This window comes from Mytilus californianus, unplaced genomic scaffold, assembly GCF_021869535.1.
Source record: "Mytilus californianus isolate M0D057914Y unplaced genomic scaffold, xbMytCali1.0.p SCAF_8, whole genome shotgun sequence".
NCBI lineage: Eukaryota > Metazoa > Mollusca > Bivalvia > Mytilida > Mytilidae > Mytilus > Mytilus californianus.
In genome coordinates this window covers 9,589,253-9,611,399 of record NW_026262734.1, presented here as the reverse complement: position 1 = coordinate 9,611,399, position 22,147 = coordinate 9,589,253, and the positions used below count along the sequence as shown (strand labels likewise).

At 33.2% G+C, this 22,147-nt stretch overlaps 1 protein-coding gene across 1 annotated transcript; it reads right to left on the bottom strand.

Annotated features, from left to right (window-relative positions):
- Positions 1-1,596: 1,596 nt before the first annotated feature.
- On the bottom strand, positions 1,597-14,838 carry LOC127710449 (nicotinate-nucleotide pyrophosphorylase [carboxylating]-like). The gene is made up of 4 exons (XM_052216304.1): positions 14,675-14,838; positions 13,559-14,149; positions 3,929-4,060; positions 1,597-1,840 (listed from the first exon to the last, which is right to left on the bottom strand). The coding sequence occupies exons 2-4, from the start codon at positions 14,135-14,137 to the stop codon at positions 1,607-1,609; spliced, it is 945 nt and encodes a 314-aa protein (XP_052072264.1). The 5' UTR covers positions 14,138-14,149; positions 14,675-14,838; the 3' UTR covers positions 1,597-1,606.
- Between the last annotated feature and the right edge of the window lie 7,309 nt (positions 14,839-22,147).

Below are 22,147 nucleotides of genomic sequence, written 5' to 3'. Positions count from 1 at the left end.
AGTATTTCCAAGGACATAGCTCGTTAAAAATATTTGATCAGCACTGATTTTCAAAAGTGTCAAAGACATTGCTGATATAAACCTATGGTATGTGTTTCATAAAATTCTGGCAAGATTTGTACACATGAGAGCGCTAACAATGCAATTTTCCATATAATCAATATTTCCAAGGGGCATAACTCTTTTAAGAATAATTTATCGGCACTGATTTTCGAATTTGTCCGAGACATTTATGATATAAACCTATGGTATAAGTTTCATAAAAATCTGGCAAGAATTGTACACGTGAAATCGCTAACAAGGCCGAATGGACGGACTCCCGGCATTTCTATGTCTCCAGCAACGCGTTGCGCGAGGGACAAGAATACAGAAATGAAATACCCTCTTCAGACCCTCACAGAACATTTCTCCTTTTTTTTTTTACATATTACAAACCAATGTGGTTGTATTTATTACATTTCTTATCATGTCTATGTTGATTGGATTAATTGTATAATACCGAGGTTAATTGTTCCATATTATAGTGAATATTATATGCAAAGAAATGATTTTTAAAGCTTAAAATATGAACGGTCAATAACGCAAGTGTAAAAGGTTATTTGTACCAAAACATTTGCGGAAATGAAAAAATATAGAAAACAATTGCCGGGCTTTTTAAATAAGTTGAACCTTTTATGTTCATTTCAGTGTACAAACTTGTCAAAATCTGTATGTTATCATATGTAAAAATATCTTTCTTTGTACCATTAACTTGGTTTTATAAGAAATAAAGAATCTGAATCTGAATCTGACAGGTATGCATAGATTTGTATTTTTGCCTTACATATTTGCATTAAGGCTTTTTGAATTTAGTTCAAAACTGCAAAAATGGCCAAAATAAGTAGCCTCATTCTGAGATCTTGTCATTAATATTTAAATATGAACAATTATAGTCATTTACACAGAAAGATAATTTCCTACAAAATATATTTTACAAACAAGTTAATGTGGGTAAAATATCTTTTTGGTTAAAGTCTTTGCTCATATCTATTTTGTCCAAAACATGTGTTAAATTTTCACTTTTGGTCAAATATGTCAATTTCAACATGTTTATGATGACATAGTGACATCATTAGTAACCTTTCTGCACCAATGTGTCCAGATTTTATTAACCTTATCATTTCTAAAATTGAAATAATTTCGAAAATTTTTAAATAATTTTAATATTTTTGCAATTTTAAGGGTCGAAATAATACTCTTATCCCTTAGTTGTCATAAAATGTAAAGAAACTTTTGTTTTATCCTGAGAGGCAAGACACGTGTGGCTGAGTAAACTATAATTTGCGAGAGTAAAAAAGCGACGTTTTACTTAAGCAAAGGTTAAATACAAATAAACTATTTCATAAGTGTTGAAAACTATCATTTCCGATCGCCACATTTGATATCTACCAGATGTCATGGAATTGACAATGTTTAACATCTTTAATTTATTTACGTAACAGACTTGAGCCAATATATAAATGCTCTACCCTGAATATAAAGATCCTCGAAATTAAAATGAAACAGAGGATAAAGAACTTCGAATTTAAATAAAATAGAGGATAAAGAACTTCGAACTTTAAATGAACTATTTTTTATTCAGTATTTGTTCAACTGGTTTGTTCGTAGGGTCGATTCCATCTTTCTGAATTTTCAATGAAAAGTCCACAGTGTCGTATCCTTGTGTGAGGCGACTAAGGGAAACTACATCTACTTCCGGTAATAAATATTGGGATAATGTCTCTTCAGTTACTCCTCCACTGGCCTCTATCAATGTATTTTCAAACTTTGATTTTAAGACTGCAGCTGCCTTCTTTAAAGCCTTAAACAAAAAAGATATGATTATATTTCACTTGATTAAGAATTTTCCCTTTATGGAGGACAGATAAATAAAAATAAACAAGATACGCTTATAAATACCACCCATCTCCAGATTACTTCATTTAAAATTGTAAGTTGCACGTTATATATATTTATTCCTATAGTTGGAACTATACTGCCTTTATTTATGATGTTCAACAATATATAAGCTGTATGTTTTTATATGCAATGCATATTTTGTACCCTGTGACGATTGTATAAATATGCTATCGTATTGACTTGAATAAAAGATGCAAACACAATATTCGTACAACGACTAGCCTACAAGATGAAGAACTCGTGTACCAAGTACACAGAGGTGTGTATAGTTTGTTGTCTGCTTTTATGCAGCATTGGTTTGCAATATCAATCAAAATACATTTTTTTACTCCGCCTTACCATACTGACAACCTACCAAAAGATAAAGGTTCTCAGAATTTGTAGTTACTATTTTTCAGTGGATGATAAGTTATGTCAGTACCGAAACACTGTCTTTACTGGTTAGTTGGTACCCTCGAGAACTGACGTACCACCATTAGCGACCCTAAACCAGAAGCAGTACTAGTAGTACAAGTAATATCAATTATAGTGCGCACAACATGTCCTTATATATATTTATTAAAGTTATGTACACCGGTATGTAAACGTACATTACCACGTGTATTTGTTTATAACTATACACGTGTTGAAAGTATATAATAGGTTAAATGTTTTTCATTGGTCGAGTTAGAACTGATCACAATATTTGAATAAGGTCAATTCAAATATTTCGTGCTATACTTTTGGCGTTTTTGTGAATTTAAGATATTGTCATTCGAGGTTCGCTTTTGGTGAAGTAAAGTTTCCCAACCTCCTACCCGACTTAATGTATTTTTCTTGTGTTATTTTTGAATATTGTGAATAATAATGTGTGTAAGAACAGAATCTTTAATTTGATTCATAATATGTATTTGCGTACATAATGATTTTTTTTTTATTTTTGTAGATTGTTTTTTTTTGTGTTTGTTACCTGCAGCGGCCTAGGCAGACAGTAACAGATGAACATTTAGTATTTTGCATTTGTCTTTAATAAAATTAAAGCTTTTCTGCACACTGTCAGGCGAGCTGATCCCATACAAAGGTGTTGAGTTTATTTTGTAAATAATTTATGTTCGCTTGAAGTTATGAATTAGAACATAATTAATGTGTTATTGCCACACACTCTTTTTTGTATGAAGACCGACTTTTGAGTGAAAACTCATCTGCTTTATTTATATTAATTCTCTTTCAAAGTCACTTTATGATCAAAGTATATACTCATGTTACCCGTATGTAAATAATATTAGGTCCGACATTAATATTACCAAACCGACAGATGAATCTAAAAACAAACACAGAGCCTGTAAGAATCTCTTAGTAAAAAATACTATAAAGATTAACTTGAGCGAAGTCATAAAGAAATATATGACAATAAGATATACCTCTTGATCAAAATAGTAAACTCATTTATAAAAACTAAATATAAACAAGAATTTAATTTGACACACCCTAATCTTGATACAAGAAAAACTTTAGAATTCGTGATTTCGCTATTGAAACTGGAAGATATGAAAATATTCCACGCCCTCAAGGACTGTGTATTAAGTGCAAAGTTCTGGATTATGAATCCCATTTCTTTTCATTATTTAAATAAATTGTGATTTAAAACATGTCTTTCTTAACGATTTAAAAACCCAATCCAAGATTTTCTGATAATAAAATGAAATATATTCTAAAATCCAACTAGTAGCCAGCAAGAGCAATCTTGAGGCTCCTTTATTAAACAGTCAATGTAAATAAGGACAGGGGGAAATTGAGGTCATTTGTTGTATTGTGTGTCCAATATTTTATTTTATTCTTATGTAAATGTCATGATTATATTGTTGTTACATGTAATTGTAATTGTTATTATGCCTTTGGCCCTCTTATGAGTGTAATTTGTGCACACAAAAGTTACAATACCATTTATCATTTGTTACTTATAATTCATTTATTTGTTGTTAACATATCAGTGTATTTTTTTTGGTCATACCTCGGGTTTAAAATTGTCCAACATAACTACGTCACTACCGGCACGTGCTGCCTCTTCTGCATCTTCCACACTCCGACATTCTACCTCCACTTTTGTAGAAAATCCACCAATTGTTTTGACATCTTTTACTGCCTGAAATGTCATTCGTTTTCATATATTATGTTTTGAGAACCCGTACATAATTGCTTTATAATAAATCTGTCGCCTCACCCGGACATATTTATTACTTTTGAAATTCAGATTCGTAAAATGTTTTCATTAACTGAATCCGACATTATATATGTCCATGCAAAATGCAAGAAAAAATATTGAACAAGAGTTATTTAAGGTAAAAAATTGGCACCAAGCTGTATGCGTGTTTAGTCTAATATATGAGTATTTCTGTTTTATCCTGGCTGGGTGGCTGGATTGAAGGTTTTAAATCTTGACTCGACACAAAACAAATCCAAAAACAGACCCGACCTAATGCTGAGATTTCTATGGTTGAAAATAAAACAATCTGAGGTCTTATTCTGATGTACCAAAATTGATTTACGAGTTTCGAACATCTTACAGATGCCTCTTACTCATAATTGACATTCGTTTTAAGAATAGTGTAAATCGAAGTCAAATGTTTCTTTTCATAAGAAAAATATAACTATTCCCTTATTTCGTATCACATAAAAAACGCAATCGTGGATCGCAATCATCTGATAGGCAGATATAAACTTACAACATAGTTAACTTAAACTATAGACAATAACATTTTAAGCTCCTTAAAATCTACAGATAAAATATAGCAAACAGACAAAATCCGCAATACTTCTCAAACCCAAGCTCAACAGACAAAAGGAATCGAGAGAAATGTTGACGAGGTACTACTCAAAAAACCAGTTCGGCTTCCTTATATGTTCACACAAACCAGTAATAACTCAAAAAGATACAAGGCGGGAATAACCAGCCCTTTCGAGGTGAAAACAGAATACCCTCCCTATCTAGTAACAGAGACGACACCTCTTCCCCAAGGACAGAAAAAACTGTCCCCACCAGAAAATTAAGTTAACTATAATTCTAATGGCAATACTACAGTTAAGGTTGACAGGCTTGCATATTGATTAAAAGAATATAATATTAAAATGTACAATTACTTAGTTAAGGGGTTCAAATATGGGTTCGACGTGGGATTCAGAGGTTCTGTTCATCATAATACAGTTGATAACTTATCAGCAAAGACTAAACCCGATATTGTTAGACAAAAAATTCAAAATGAAATTAGTGCAAATAGATTTATTGGCCCTTTTGATTCAAAACCTTTTACAGAAATGCAATTATCCCCTCTTGGCATAGCAGAAAAGAAACTGCCTTGGACATATAGAATGATCCACCACTTATCTTTCCCTGAAGGATCATCAACTAATGACAACATAACACAAGACAAATGCAGCGTACAGTATGCTTCCATTCAAGATGTAATAGAACTGATTAAGACCGTAGGAAGAAAAAGTTTATGGGCAAAAACTGACATATCCAGTGCATTTTGAATCATAAACATAAAAGAATCACAATATAAACTGTTTGGTTTCATGTGGGATGGAAAATACTATTACGATAAAAATCTGCACATGGGTTGTAGTTCAAGTCGTAAAATGTTTGAGAATTTTAGCACACCACTTGAATGGATCGCCAAAAATAAAATACTGATTCCAAACATTGTGCATATTTTAGATGATTTCATGATAGTTGACAAAAGATGGATGTAAGAAAAAAATAGAACGTTTTCTTGCAATTTGTAATGATATGGGTATACCAATTTCAAAGGAAAAAAACGTTCCAGCCATCGCAGGTCATGAGTTTTGTTGGTTACGAAACAGACACTAGGTTGATGGAAGTTAGACTTCCCATCGATATGCTTGCAAAATGTCACGATCTTATAACCGTAGTGTTACAAAAAGAAATTTTTACATTGAGGGAACTCCAATCTATCATTGGTACACTCAACTTTGCTTGTGCAGTTGTCATACCAGGAAGGGCATTCCTGAGAAGACTAATAGACTTAACAATTAGGGTAAAAAAATCCTTTCATAGAATACGTATGACAACATCAGTTAGGCAAGATCTAAATACATGGCAACATTTTTTGAAGAATTTTAATGGGAAGTCATTGATTTTATCAGACCGTTGGTTAACATCTGATCAGCTACATTTGTTTACAGATGCCTCTGGTACATACGATTATGGTTATTTTTTTGTTTGTTTGGTTCACATTGGTTCTCAGGCGAATGGGACACAAAATGGCAAAAAACAAAATATTGCCTTAAGTTTTTAGAGCTATATCCCATAGTTTTGGCAGTTGAAATATGGGGCCACCAATTCGAAAACCAGTGCATAAATTTGCATACAGACAATATAGCTTTAGTGGCTGTAATTAATAAACAAACATCTAAAGATGCGTTAATTATGTTCCTAATAAGGAGACTAGTTCTACACTGCTTGAGAAGCAATGTGAACTTTAAGGCAAAACACATATATGGTTCAAAAAATGTATTGGCAGATGCACTTTCTCGTCAACAGGTACAGAAATTTCATCGGTTAGCATCATGGGCAGACACTGTTCCAAAACCAGTTCCCAATCTACCAGATTTGCCAAGATACAGAAACCCTTAAATCAAATTTTTAACAACATCTTATCTGACTGCCACTATAAGTGTTTTGCTGAAGAATATGGCATTAGATTTCAGTTACCACTTACTAGTTCAGATCTCATATTATTTATAGCACATTTGAAAAACAAAGATCTTGCATCAAGTTCTATCTCAACATACATATCAGCAATTGGTTTTACACACAAAGTTAATAATTGGCCTGATCCAACCGATTCATTCATTATTGATAAGGTGCTGAAATCAGTGCATAAGGGAAGAAATCAAGATATGACACTTCCAATCACTAGTACGATTTTGAGTCAATTAATAAATGCATTAAAACTGACAATATCTAATACCGTAGGTATGATCAAATTTTATTCAAAGCAATGTTCACCCTAGCATACCATGCTCTTTTAAGAATTGGGGAGATGACAGTCAACAACAAAAATTACAATCATGTTATTAGTTTTAGTCAAGCTGCTGTGTTACACGAAAAATTAGTTATCCATTTCATGGACTTCAAATATTCTAATGGAAAACAATTCCATTTAGAAATAGCTAAGAATAAAAATGACAATATTTGTGCAGTAACGACACTTACAAGTTACTTAACTTTGAGAACAAACAAAGGCGGTACACTATCACTCAACTCCAGTGGAGAAGCTGTTTTTAGACAATAATTTCAACATGCATTGAATGGTGTTTTGAACTTTTGTGGGCTCAGCAGAACATATTACAAACCTCATGGTTTCAGAATAGGCTTCGCTACCGATGCAAGTGCGAAAGGATTGTCCACCGAAACTATAAGAAATAAAGGCAACAGTAGTATACCGCTATTCGAAACTCATAAATCGATAGAGATAAAAACAAATCCGGGTTACAAACTAAAACTGAGGGAAACGCATAAAATATAAGAGGAGAACAACGACACAACAAAAACAAAACATTAAAAATGTAACACACACAGAAACGAATTATAATATAACAATTGCCATTTTCCTGACTTGGTACAGGACATTTTAAGAAAAAAATGGTGGGTTGAACCTGGTTTTGTGGCATGCCAGACCTCCCGCTTTAATGACAAAGTCAAACACAACACCAAAACGACAACATCACATGACAGGACCACAATACAAATAAATGGGAGGACATATAGGACAAAGAAACACACGAATAATAGCTAACAAAAGGTACTAGGCTTAAAATTCAATACGCCAGACGTGCGTCTCGTCCACACAAGACCATCGAGTGACGCCCAGATGAAAAAAAGCTTGAAAGCCAAAACAAGTACAAAGCCGAAGAGCACCGAGGACCAAAACTTCCAAAAAGTTGCGCCTAACACGGCCAGGGTTTTCTGCTGGGACAAGAACATCCTTATTATTTAGAATAATTTATAATTTTGCAAACAGTAAATTTTATAAAATGACTATATAATAGATATACATGATAAAACCGGAGTGGGGACTAACTACAGAATAAGAACATTTATGTAGATAGAAATCTGATGCATTCAAATTGTATATTAGACAATCAGGTCAAATTTCTAACCTTTAGTCATGTTTATCTGTCTTAATTACAACTGATCATGATATGATATATTTTGTGAATAGATTACTGCCGGTTATTATTCTATATTTTGTACACGGCTTGTGGGTCACAGCTCGTTGCATATCGCATACAGATAACAGTTCATGTTTAATGGAAACAATGGACAATTGGGAAACGCTCATTTAAGCTGATACAAGGACAACCTAAAACCCAGATTTCATCCGTTTACAATTGAATTGACCAAATATTACTGAAGAGAAATTCGCAGAAACCAGCTTGCTAGGACTGGAATCTTAAAATCTCCCATTTGCATTTAGTAATATTAAGCAGTAAACTAATAACAATATATAAGGAAATACAGTTATTTGACGGGAAAAATAGGTGTTAATACAATTATTGAATGTATGTCGTTGTTGTAAGAATTCAGTCGTTAGTAAACATATTTGGTCTGTTATTGCATCAAGTAAAAACATTTGGTTGACACAATGTCTGTAAATTGTGTCTTTTTAGTATATGATTGGTTCGTATCAAGTAGATACATTGGTAGGACACAATGTCTGTAAATTGTGTCTTTTTAGTATAGGATTTGTTTGCATCAAGAGATACATATGGGGACACAATGTCTATAAATTGTGTCTTTTAGTATATGATTGGTTTGTATCAAGTAGATACATTGGTAGGACACAATGTCTGTAAATTGTGTCATTTTAGTATAAGATTTATTTGCATCAAGAGATACATATGGGGACACAATGTCGGTAAATTGTTTCTTTTAGGATAAAGGGCATGTGTGGGACTCAATATCCGTACATTTTGTCATCATTTCATCTATTTCAGTTAAATCAATAAGAAACAGTTGTTGAACACTATGTCTGTAAATCGTGTATCTTAAGTATATACATTTGTTGTATAACTTTTCAATTTTTTATTAACGGTTCGTACAATTGTAAGTTTTATCATTTGCATTTGTAGGATGATGGTTGGTGCAGGTTTACTTTAGGGCAGCGTTTCCAGCTCCAAAAGAGCTTTTTGCGTCATGGCGGTATCTGCTCCCAAAAGTTGAGATGTTACACTATTATTAACAAATTTATAGTCAAGGGGAGATAGCTCGAAATTGATTGACTTTTCAAGAATTTTAATTTTAATAATTGATGACATTTGTCTTTTCACTTATTACATAATATGCTTATTGGTTCAGATTGTAATGAAAGTATTGTATATTTAAATTCACAATTGGTAATTATAATTGTAGTGTATGCAAATTTTATACATGTATCTTTTGATATGTTTGATTTTGAAACATAAACTGTCACATCTGTGGCCTTCATCATCATAACATGTGTTAGTTCTTATTTGACTTCAGCGGACCATTAATATCGTTACAATACCGAAAAGAAACCATGATCAGTTATACATAACTGTATATATGATACATTGACCTTTCGAGCAACTGATGTTTTCATTTATGGACTGGTTTTGTAGGTTTCTTCTCTCTCTTTGTAAGTCAACAAAAAGATGATTAACATGGACCTTTAAATCATAGTAAAGATCGTACTCTTTAAGTACACGGAGAAGCCGAAAAGTATGTAAGAATAAGGTCAGTGACTTGAACTGATACTGTTAGGATTGGATCAAATGACCCCTAAATTCATCCTAGCGGAAATATATGGGTATTATCGTATACAATTTTTTGCAAGATTTTATTATATATGATTAAATGAAAGAAGATGTGTGATATATGTCAAAAAGACAGCAATCCAACGACACAATAAAACAATGCAAAATTTACTCTTATCTAAAGATCTCATGTCCAAATGACGTTGCTTTGATATTTAGATCATCACTAAATGTAGATAGTAGAGTAAGTTTCAGGATAAAAAAAATATCTCATGTACATTCTACCTAAACTAGTCGTGAAAGGTTTTAGAATACAATTTGTTATTGGTTGGCCAGTTATTAGCGTATACGTATGAATAAAAAACATGCGTGGTATATATGTTAATGAGACAACAGCCCAACGACAAAAAAAACAAAACAGAATTAAAAGACACGACGGCAACATGCGGTCTTCAACAAAAGAAAAGTTGTATTTTTAACAGACTATTAAACATCAACCTTTAACAACAAATTCCTTAAAGGACTAGTAAACACATTACGATTTGTTACCAATGTCCAAAAATAAGCAGCCACAATTTCTTGGGATTCATGTTTTAAGTTCTTTTTTTATTACAGCTCTAGATGAAATTATTTTTAGCTGTTTTACTCCAATTTGTAATTGAATTCGTTAATGAAAAAGTTGATAGCTTCTTTACACAGCAAGCATATTTTACTATACGGTATGGGTTTTGCTTATTGTTGAAGGCCGTACGGTGACCAATAGTTTTTTTTACAGCTACGTCATTTGGTCTCTGGGGGATAGTTGTCTCATTGGCAAACATATCACATCTTTTTATTTTTCTATTTCTATACTTATTAATCAACGGAAAGCTAAAAATCGAAGCAACAACTTTTTATACGGAAGACACAATATGTACACTTTACATTTACCCATCATTTGCTTCGGAAAATGCCTGTACCAAGTCTGGAATATGACATTTGTTTTCCAGTTGGTTGATAACGTTTGATTTTGTAAGTTATTATGGACTTCCCCTCTTTAAATTTACCTTGGAGTTCAGTACTGCTGTTATACTTTATTACAAAGAATTGAGGAGAAACACAAATTTAAATGCGATCGAGGTGGAATATTAAGTCACGTTTTTCTCAAAAGTACGCAGCAATGGTACCTAGGTTAAACCAGTATAAATAACCTTGCCGAGAGAGCGCTCGTGTATACATGTATAAGGATGAATAAATACAGACACACGTTCAGTCTGATAGGGGTGTAAATCTAAGGTTCGTGTTGAGAATAACTACTTGTCTACTACACGTTACCAGTGACAAGAATATATAAGTTGTTGTGATATTAAATGCTACATTTCTTATTCTACCAGGTGTTTAGAAGAATTAGAAAATCCTTAAACAAAAAACAAAAAAATAAAAAAAATATGCCACAATCTATGTTAAATTGACCTTATTTTTTCATATTTAACAAACGCACAAAATGTTCCAATCAGTATTTGAAGTGGTACTTTATGGACCGTCCATTTTTCCAGATGGTATCAGAAATGTTTAACTATAAGACAACAACCCAACAATCAGTACTTGAAGAATGTTTTTAATTTGACCTCACGTAGTCTGATCAATATACACGTAGTCTGATCATTATATCCAAACGTATTTCAATAAAGCTATATTTAATATTCCCGAAAGTCAATAAATTGTTACAGAAAATGTGCACGTTAAGAATGAAACGGGACACATACGTGAAAATTTATAATGAACTTTCGCCATATATCATTTTAAATTAACTTTTAACCACTTTATAATTCACTATTAACTGAAAACCAATATTGACAATGTGAAAGAAATTAAATGGATAATTTCAAATCTATTATATTTAAAGTGTTTCTGTACTAGTAAATTGTGTTGATTGCGGTTCAAATATGAATGGAATTTTTCGATTACAAATACAAATAAATTAATATTTAGGCTAACCAAAGACTCAATCCTCTGCTTTTAAACTTGTTTTGCCTTTCGATTAAGAAGGGTATTTTATCATAAAGTGCTACTTGCATTTTTGCGCCTATCCCAAGTCAGGAGCCTCTAGCCTTTGTTAGTCTTGTATTATTTTTAATTTTAGTTTCTTGTGTACAATTTGGAGTTCAGTATGGCGTTCATTATCACTGAAATAGTATATATATTTGTTTAGGGGCCAGCTGAAGGACGCCTCCGGGTGCGGGAATTTCTCGCTGCATTGAAGACCTGTTAGTGACCTTCTGCTGTTGTCTGTTCTATGGTCGGGTTGTTGTCTCTTTGACACATTCCCCATTTCCATTCTCAATTTTACTAATGGTATCGGACCGGGATGGAGTTTTGTGTCCCAAAAACTATTAAATGCATTCATTTTTTGAAATTAAGTGACCGATATACACAGTTAATAAACATAAAAATAAGATGTGGTATGCTTGCTCTCCACCAAGAACAAAAATGATGTAGCAGTTAACAACTATAGGTCACCATACCGCCTTCAAAATGAGAAAAACTAATACCGCATAGCAAGCTATAAAAGGCACCGAAATGACCAATGTAAAACGATTCAAACGAGAAAACTAACGGCCTGGTACAAAACAATAAACGAAAAACAAATATGATATACAGCAACAAACAACAACCACTGAATTACAGGCTCCTGACTTGGGACAGACACAGACAGAATGGTACGGGGTTAAACATGTTTGCTGGTGCCAAACCCTCTCCCTAACCTGGGTCAGTGGTGTAACAGTACAACATAAGAACAAACTATGAAAATCAGTTGAAGATGGCCGAACTCATCAGATCGATACAACGCAAAAAAAAACTTAACAAAGACACAGAAGACACAAAGTTGCTGAAAGCTAGTTCAAAGCCATTAACAACTGATAAAAAAATGCGCTCCGCCTGAAGCAGCTGGATACGACCGCAGAGGTCGAACTCTGAACAGTTGGGGCAAGTATGGACACAATATTCAAGCTTGATACAGCTCTGAATTTGGATAGTGATTAAATATTTGACACATTATAGATTTCTGACACAGAATAAATGTGGTCAGATAACTTAAAAATTTGAAATGGGACATTTAATCTACTTAATGGTCCAATATCCAAAATCTAATTCCATGGTTAGATTCAGCATATAAAAAAAACCATGTATTCAAACAAAGTTTAATTTTGGACCCTTTGGACCTTAATATGGACTAATTTGAAAACAGGGCCCAAAATTTAAAATCTGAACGCACAGTTAGATTCAGCATATCATAGAACCACGAGAATTCAGTTTTTGATGAAATTAAACAAAGTCTAATTTTGGACCCTTTGGACCTCAATGTAGACCTATTTAAAAATATAAAATATAGTAATACATGGTAAAATCCTCAAACATTTCAAGACTTTAAATTAATCCTCATTGAAATTTGTTAAAAAGTTTGTATTTATTTCCCTTGAAGATTTCTTGCTGTTGTGCAATACTTAGTAAATCTGTATACAAACTAAATATAATAATTTACACACCCTGTTTGGTGTGTATCTCCTGCCATATCAGTATTTGTTGTTTCTTTATATAGTTCAGAAATAATTTATGATATAACCAGCTTAGCCAGTATTAGAAAAGTCTTGTTTTTTGGCCCCTATTTGGCCTCTAGTTTCTTAACGATTATTGCCACAACCCACAAAATCGACCCAAACCTTTTGTGTGTGGTATGGAACCTTGTGGTACAATTTCACAGAGATCCATTGACTAATACTTAAGTATTTGACCGGAAACCAGAAAACCTTCTTCCTACTAAAATAATTAAAAGGTATTTTGTTTTATAAACAATACATACTTTACTAATACTGCCAGCAGTCCATATATGGTTGTCTTTAAGCATTATCATGGAGGAAAGGTCGTATCTATGTGTGGAGACTCCTCCCACTAAAAGAGCATATTTTTCTACAAGTCTAAATCCAGGGGTGGTCTTCCTTGTCCCTGCAATCTGACCTTTCCAACCAGCATTATCTGCTACGTTATGTAATCTTCTAGCTAATGTGGCAATACCACTTGCTCTTGAAAGACAATTCAATGCTACTCTCTCACCGAGCAAAAGTTGACGGACTTTGCCGAACACAGTAGCAACACATTTAATTGGTTCAATAAAGTTTCCTTCTTCTTCGTTCCATGTAACTGTACATTCCAACTCCTTAAAGACGGAATTAAAAAACGGTACTCCTGCCAAAACCCCCTCGCCCTTCATCAATAATAATGCTGTTTCTTCCTTTTCTCCAACCACAAACCCACCATAATCAAAGTTAGGGGTGTCTTCCTTCAGCCATTCTCTCGCCATATGCTGAAGAGTAACAGGATGTAGCACATGGGCAAGATTCGGATTATAAATTCTGTTTAATATTTCTGTACCGTCCGACATGTTTTATAATATCTACAAGTAAAAGATTGATTGATTGATTGACTGATTGGTTTGTGTTTAACGCAACTTTAAAGTCTTTCAGCACTGTTGGCTATCTCAGAGCGGCCAGTTTTTTATTGGTGGAGCCTGAAGCCGGAGTGCCCGGAGAGAAGTACATGTAAAAGAAAACCGTATGTAAAATTGTCCTATATTTATTCTATTTTTCAATAATAAATGTTGTTTAAATTAAAAGATACCGAATGTTATAGCAATCGCCTGTATATTAATGTAAATATTTACTTTACGTAAGCGCAACCTATTATGAAACAGTGTAGCTAAATAACCACAAAATATCAATATCATTATTGTAGAACGGATAATGTTTTAAAATGTTGAATCTCGTAAAATTATATCAAGATCTTTGAAATCTTTAAAAAGCTGTTTAGGAAATAATTGTTACATCACCATCATCATCATCAAGTTATCTTGAGTGTGACCTTTCAATAGTCATATGTGCGCATATTCTTTACATATAAACTTACTTTAAATACTACTCACCTGAATTCTGTATCTCACTTCGATTGGCGTTAATATTCCAAGGTTAATTATCTAAACAATTTTCATCCAAGAATTCTAAACAACATGCTTCTAGTATTGATAAAAACTCTGACTTATTTAACATACACAGGTATTGATGAACCAAAAACAACACATCTACATTTTTGTTAATATTTTAAAATCGGATTATACATGTACATACGGACAGTAGACGTCTAGATTGCTGTTTATACATGTATATTTACAGATGACACTTGTTGTAAATCCGTTTAAACTGTCAAATACCCAGTGATAGTTATGTATTCAAACAATCGATTTTTACGTTATAACAAATTTAAATGGAGGGTATAAACGAGAAAACCACAATTTTAAATATTTCACAAGTAATCATGCATGAAATTTTATCTTTTTTGATTGTTAGGATGTATTGAAGCATTTTGCATTGAACTTTGAATTTATTCTTATAAAGCCACTGCCGAGAAATTTTGTTAGTATATACTAGTATAGATAATTAAAAACATAAATATAAACATGAGGATACTTCTAATTCAAATACAAGGGTCACATTAAGAACGTGTTTGTTTCACTGTACGGGTCAGCGGAAATTGAAAGGGGGAGGGGTGAGATCTTAAAAAACTAGTTTAACCCCGCCACATATTCATGTGTCTGTCAAAAGTCAGAAACTTCCCAAGTATATTGGTTGTCTAATGTCATGTCTTATCTTATAACGTATTTTCTATTTTGACAATTTTGACAGATTTGATAGTTTCTATCTGTTTTTTTCTTAAATAAAATTAGTTTTAAACAACTTTTTATAGAATGTCCAATGTATCACTATCAGGAATCGCAATGTGTCAAAATATTTAACGAATTCAGACAAACTTCTACAGCCGATTAAACAGTAACTTTTATTGTCTCTATCCAATTCAGCTTAACACTTTTAAAGTACCTGTCTTTGTACGAATCATGCAGGTATCTGTTGATAGACGATTCATGACCCCTCTTCAAATATCTTTATAATTTTGTTTGTGTAGAAGGTATGGTATGAAAATAAGTTTCACGTATTTTCCTTTTTTTCTTTTGAACCTTGGTTGCCATGGAAACCATCCTAACAACATTTTGCCTGAATACGTGCAAAAGTAGCCTTTGAAAATTGAAAAATAAGGGATTTTAAAGTACCATTGAAATAAAGTTAATCGATACAAACAATAAGCATTTTACATTGTTAAACAAAACCCCAAACCATTCAAAAACGTTAAAATTTTGAATTTACTTAATAGTTTGTTTCCATAGCAACCATTTAAAAATATGTTAAAATTCGAAAATAAAAAATTTTAAAAATCGCTAAATTTTAATTCTGTCTATCTCCCAAGACCAACAATACCATAATATGTCACTGACAAATTTTGAAAGACAACATTTCATATATTCATGAAATAAAAAAAAAGTCGTGTGTTTTTTTTTTGTCTGTAAAAAAATATTTTTATTCAAAATTGTCCATTTTTCACAAAAATCCAGATTGCCATACAGATGAACAATCAAACATCTAGAACTTAATAAGCCAAAATCTTCCATTTGTATGTGCAATTATGACACACATTTCTTAATTTTAAACGACAATATATGATTAATGAAGATATGTTTGTATAAAATGGAAACTGATCACTCTGGGTATGGTGTAAAATTTGTTGAAAAAAAATGTGCGGTATTTAATTGTGCTTTTTTGTATACATTTTTAGCATTTATGCATAACATTGTTTCAATGGTTGAGGGCAGTAAATGTACCCCTCCCCTTAACCTTAGATATAAGATTTCTCAGAAATATGATAAAAATGTTAATGGTTACGCATAACCCGTTGTCTTGCCTTTGACTAATGCTGTCAGTGAAAAAGAATAATGTTGAACAAAAAACATTTAAGTCTATATATAAAAATAAGAAGATGTGCTATAACTGCCAATGAGACAACTCTCCACCAGAGAACAAATGACATAAAAATTAATAACTACAGGTCACCGTACGGCTATCAACAATGAGCATAACATGTTTATCAGTAAAACAAAACATATAAAGTAAACAAATTAGAAATAATATTTGCTCAGGATACTATTACTTTCAAAATGGCTATGAAGAAGTAACAGTAACCGTTTCATGAAACTCATTGTTGGTTTGTAACGGACTATTGATGCTTTAAAAACTTTGACCCTAGACTGTAAGGTCTGCTAATTAATAATGCACACCCTGAAATGTCTCGTCGGTTTTATTTATCATTCAATTACCGTTGAAACTCTGTATTATAAAGATTTCAATACAAGTATCATATTAACTTAACATTATCAATGTTTTAAGAAAATGAGGTCACGGTCAGATGAACCATGTCAGACAGACATGTACACCTTGAAATTATCCCATACAACAAATATAGTAGTCCTATCGCTTATAGTATCGATAAACTGACATAATTAAGAAAACTGATCATTGGCCAATGAACTATGAAATTAAGATCAAGGTTAGATGAAACCTGCCAGAAAGACATGTACACCTTTCAAATTTTCCATACACAAAATAGAAGGACCCCATTGCTTAAAGTATCCGAGAAATAGACCAAACCAGAAAAAACAATGAAATTTAGGCCAAGGTCAGATGAAACATGCCAGTCTGATATTCCATACATAAAAAAAAAATGACCTATTACTTATAGTATCTGAGATACAGACTTGGCCACGTAACTTTAACCTTGATCATTAACTGACGGAATGAGGTCGAGGTCAGTTGAACCTTACCTGACGGAATTGTAGACGTTGAAAGGACCCCAGATACCAATATATAAATAACACATAGCTGAGAGGGTGGTAGAGCAGATTGTTACCCCGAGAAAACATTGTCAACTGAGGCGAAGCCAGAGTTGACAATGTCTTTTCAAGGGGTAACAATCTGCTCTATCACCCTCTCAGATATGTGTTATTTAATTTATTATACTGAATGTTCTGTTATTACTGTCGATTAAATTTCAAATTCAAAGTAATAAACTATGACGTCTTGTACATAACAACCATCCGTATTTAATAAAGCGCACACTTGATCAAGCGTCTCCGTGAAGGGTAATAGAGTATTTGCCATAGGATAGAGTCGTATTTAATAAAGCACACACTTGATCAAGCGTCTCCGTGAAGGGTAATAGAGTATTTGCCATAGGATAGAGTCGTATTTAATAAAGCGCACACTTGATCAAGCGTCTCCATGAAGGGTAATAGAGTAAATTAACACCCTCGTATTAGCCAATCAAAATATGGCGTTTTAACGTGAAGTATAATAAATAAAATTATCCTATGACTCATAATAATTAAGAAATGTGATTGTAATTTTATCAAGCAGCAATAAAAACCATGAAAATGAGATCTAGGACAATGGACATATAACAGGCGGAATCTTTGTAACATAAGATATCTGCACAGAAGGTACGAAGCACCAAGGGGGCGTGGGGGCCTCGGTGGCCGAGTGGTCTAAATTGTTACTACTGTAATCACTAGCCAGTCAACACTGAGGTTGTGAGTTCGAACCCCGCTCGTGCGGGTGCACTCGACTCCAATCTTAATTGACTAGGATTGTCAGTTTTCCTATCGAAGGTCGGTGGTTTTCTCCGGGCACCCGGGCTTCCTCCTCCAATAAATGCTGGCCGCCAAGAAATAGCCCAAAAGCGGTGCTTAAAAGTGGCGTTAAAACACAGAAAATCAAATCAAATAAATTCAAAGGGGTGTGTTTTATTGGTCTCTTATGTACATCTCTGGAATGTCTTTTGTTGAAGAGTAAAAAAAAATTAAACTGGACCTCGTCTGGAGATATTCTATAGAAGAAGCAATAAAACAAAAGTTCAATTTGCTGTCGAATGTAGCAGATTTAAAAAAAAATTGGATGACAAATGAAATTTACGATGATTTATTACAGAAAATAAGATACGTCAATACTGATTCAGTTGACACGACTGTAATAGTGTGCTCTGTTTTGACATTGATATAATTATACAATAAGTGTAAACACAAAGAAAATTGGTTGGAAGAAATCGCTGTAATCGTTACATTTTTTATACGACCGCAAAAATTTTTTTTGAGTCGTATATTGGTATAAAGTCGTCGTCGTCGTCGTCGTCGTCGGGTCGTCGGCGTCGGCGTCGTCCGAAGACACATTTGGTTTCAAGACAATAACTTTAGTTTAAGTGAATGGATCTCTATGAAATTTTACCGGAAGGTTAAATACAACAAAAGAAAGCTTGGGATTGATTTTGGGGGTTATAGTACCAACAGTTTAGAAATTAAGGGCCAAAAAGGGGCCAAAAACAATAATTTTTGTTGTTTCCGGACAATAACTTGTGTAAATGTGTGGATCTTTCTGATATTGTACCACAAGGTTCCATATCGCAAAGGGAAGGCTGGGTTTGAGTCGGGGCTAATTGCCCTAAACCTTCAGGAATTAGGGGCCAAAAAGGAGGGGCCAAAAACAAGCATTTTTCTAGTTTCCAGACAATAACTTGTGTTTAAGTGTATGGATCTCTCTGAAACTGTAATGCAAGGTACCATACCACAAAAACAAGGCTGGATTTGAATTATAGGGGTAATTGCACAACAAATGGAAGTTTTTAACGACATTGACTGGCTATACAGCCCTTGCGGTCGTATCAGGCTGCGCTCGGCGAAGCATTTTATTTCTTTATGCTTTCCGAACATAATTTTTCTAAACAAATCCGACTTAATGCTCCGACCGTTTGATTTTCAGGAATAATCTTAAACTGTACACAATAATTTGTCAATGTTTGTCTGTTATATAATCGAAAAGGACATGTTGTGTACCAAATTTTTTTAGTAACCAAACTGATTTATTTTGTATAAGGCAGAGTTATCGCAAAGTTCTCAAAATATTTTCCCTGGTGGTCCTTGATGAAATTTTCTGGTCCTAACTATTATGTACTATTGCAAAATTTTGATGCTCAAAACCTAAGGACCACCATGTGCAAAGATCATTCATGGAATTTCGCGAAATTTTATTATTATTTTTATTTACACATTTTTTCAAGCTCTTTTTCATAAGTTCGATTTGTTATATATTAGAATATAGATAACGGTCCTGTAGTTCTTCAATTTTAATTTGAACACAGCGAAATCGACATAGTGACAAATAAGTGTGTGCATAAAGTTTTCGATACATGTCGATTTACATGGGAGGTAAATAGTAACAGCAACTATGTGTACATAATCTTACTCTGCACCTAGTATATACATATCGAGAAGTATATCACAAGAAAAGAAGCATTTCATTTTAGAATAGTTGATATAATTATAGATTATCGTTGGTTATTTCAACGAGATTGATTTTCTCGCTTGAGCCGGTACGGCGAAAGTGAGAAAAGCAATCGAGTTGAGATGACCAATGATATATAGATTATAACATGGCATTTTTCATATCAGACCCCTTATCAGCCCTAGGTCATGTTATCAGCCCGAGAGCCGACAGGCTCGAGGGATGATTTTGACCATGGGCTGATAAGGGGTCTGATATGCCAGCTTTAGCTGGCACTTATGGTAGAAGCATCGAATTGGAATAAAGAACGATAACTCTCTCTACATGATCAATCTAAAAAGTTTCGTCAATCTCGTTAAATCTCGTACGATTATTTTTTTTTATTTTTCAAGTTGATCAGGTCAAGTTTTCTAACTCTTAAAAATATTTTTTTTATTTTTTTTTATTATATTTATTAAAAAAATATTGTATTTTTGCTTGGTTCCAAATATAAAGTAAATTCTTCCAATGATGAAAACGAAATTATCATTGGAATATCCGTCAGGACATTGTCAGGACATTAGTTTAACCCTTATATTTTTAATGGCTGCCAGATTCTCGTTTAATCGCGATCTTGAAAAAACGGGACAGAACGGAACAAATTCGTTGTTAAAAACGACATGAATTTTTATTTGTTTACACAAACAAGAATTAACAAATTTTGGTAACTTGTGTAGTTTATTTAAATTTTATTGTACCACGGAAATAACCGAAGTTTGGACAACAAAATCTTACGCCATGTTTAATCGTCTGCTTCATCTTTCCATTGTCAATGACAGCAAATTTACAGAATAATCACAGGTACTTCCTTAAAAAGTCACACTATCATAATTAATGATCACATTTATAGTGTAAAAGTTCCGTCCAGCCATGGGAACACAGAAAACCCTCCTGCAAGCTAGTCCAAATAATTATGATGTCTTGAAAGGCTATTATATTTTTTTCTTTGACGCCTAAGAAAAAAATATAATAGCCTTTCAAGACGTCATAATTATTTGGACTACCTACAAGCAATAAATTTCGGGAGAAACGTAGCCGGAGGTAGTAAAATCCGGTGCTCTGGATGACCATGACTACCATTATTCGTCTGCTACATAGTTCCCCATATCAAATAACACTTTAACAGACAGTGATAATGACGTTGGTTAAACTGTTGTATGTGATCACGGTTATTCCTGTAGCTCACAGACAAATTCATGAGAAATTCCCAATAACATTTCCATTCAGTACAACAGTAGCAGTCTCCAACTTCACAGAAGCTTTCAAAATTTAACAAAACAAAAAAATGCTTTGGCAAACTATCAACAAATCTTGTCATTGATTATGACACATATCTACCCAGGAGATGGAAACTGTTTTGGTTTTTTCACTCTAAGTTTAATATTCATAAATGGAGACTTGAGTCTGAGTGATTCATTTTGGTTATAATGTATGCTCCCATATTGTCCAAATTGGATTTTATGGGAAGATGGAGTTATGATAACCCATGATATAAATACCATGACTTTTGATAGGTATATACAGGGCATGTTACTTGGAAGTATGTGGGCTACATCCTTTGAAATTCAAGCTGCCGACACATTATTTGGATGCAATATAAATATTTGCCTCCCGCAGTCGCCTGCATATTTTATGCGTCAGATTGAACCTGATCAAAACATTTTCACTCTACCGAATACTTTTATCAGGCGAACATTTCAACCTATTTAAGAAATAGACACTTATGGAAAAAAAAAGTACCAACCAAAGAGCAATAAAATGCTTCGCCGAGCGCAGCCTGATACGGCCGCAGATGTAGATTTAGCATATAAAAAACACCAAAAATTGTCTGTTGAAATCAAACATATTTTAATTTTGGACCCTTCAAACTTAAATAATGATATGGACTAATTTGAAAACAGGTATCAGGATAGCTCGAACATTTCTATTCAGCAGCAGTCTCCAACTACATATTTCCTTAATTTTATATGATAGTCCTACAAAAATGTTGAAAATGTGTACATTGATTTTTTTTTCTAGCTTCTCTCATGAGAAAGCAGTACCTTTTTGGTCACTTTTTATGTGTTGCGTCTAAATATGAATTGTAACACTTTATAGTGACTGAACAGGTTAAACAAATACTTCTCAAGAAACAGAAAAAGAAT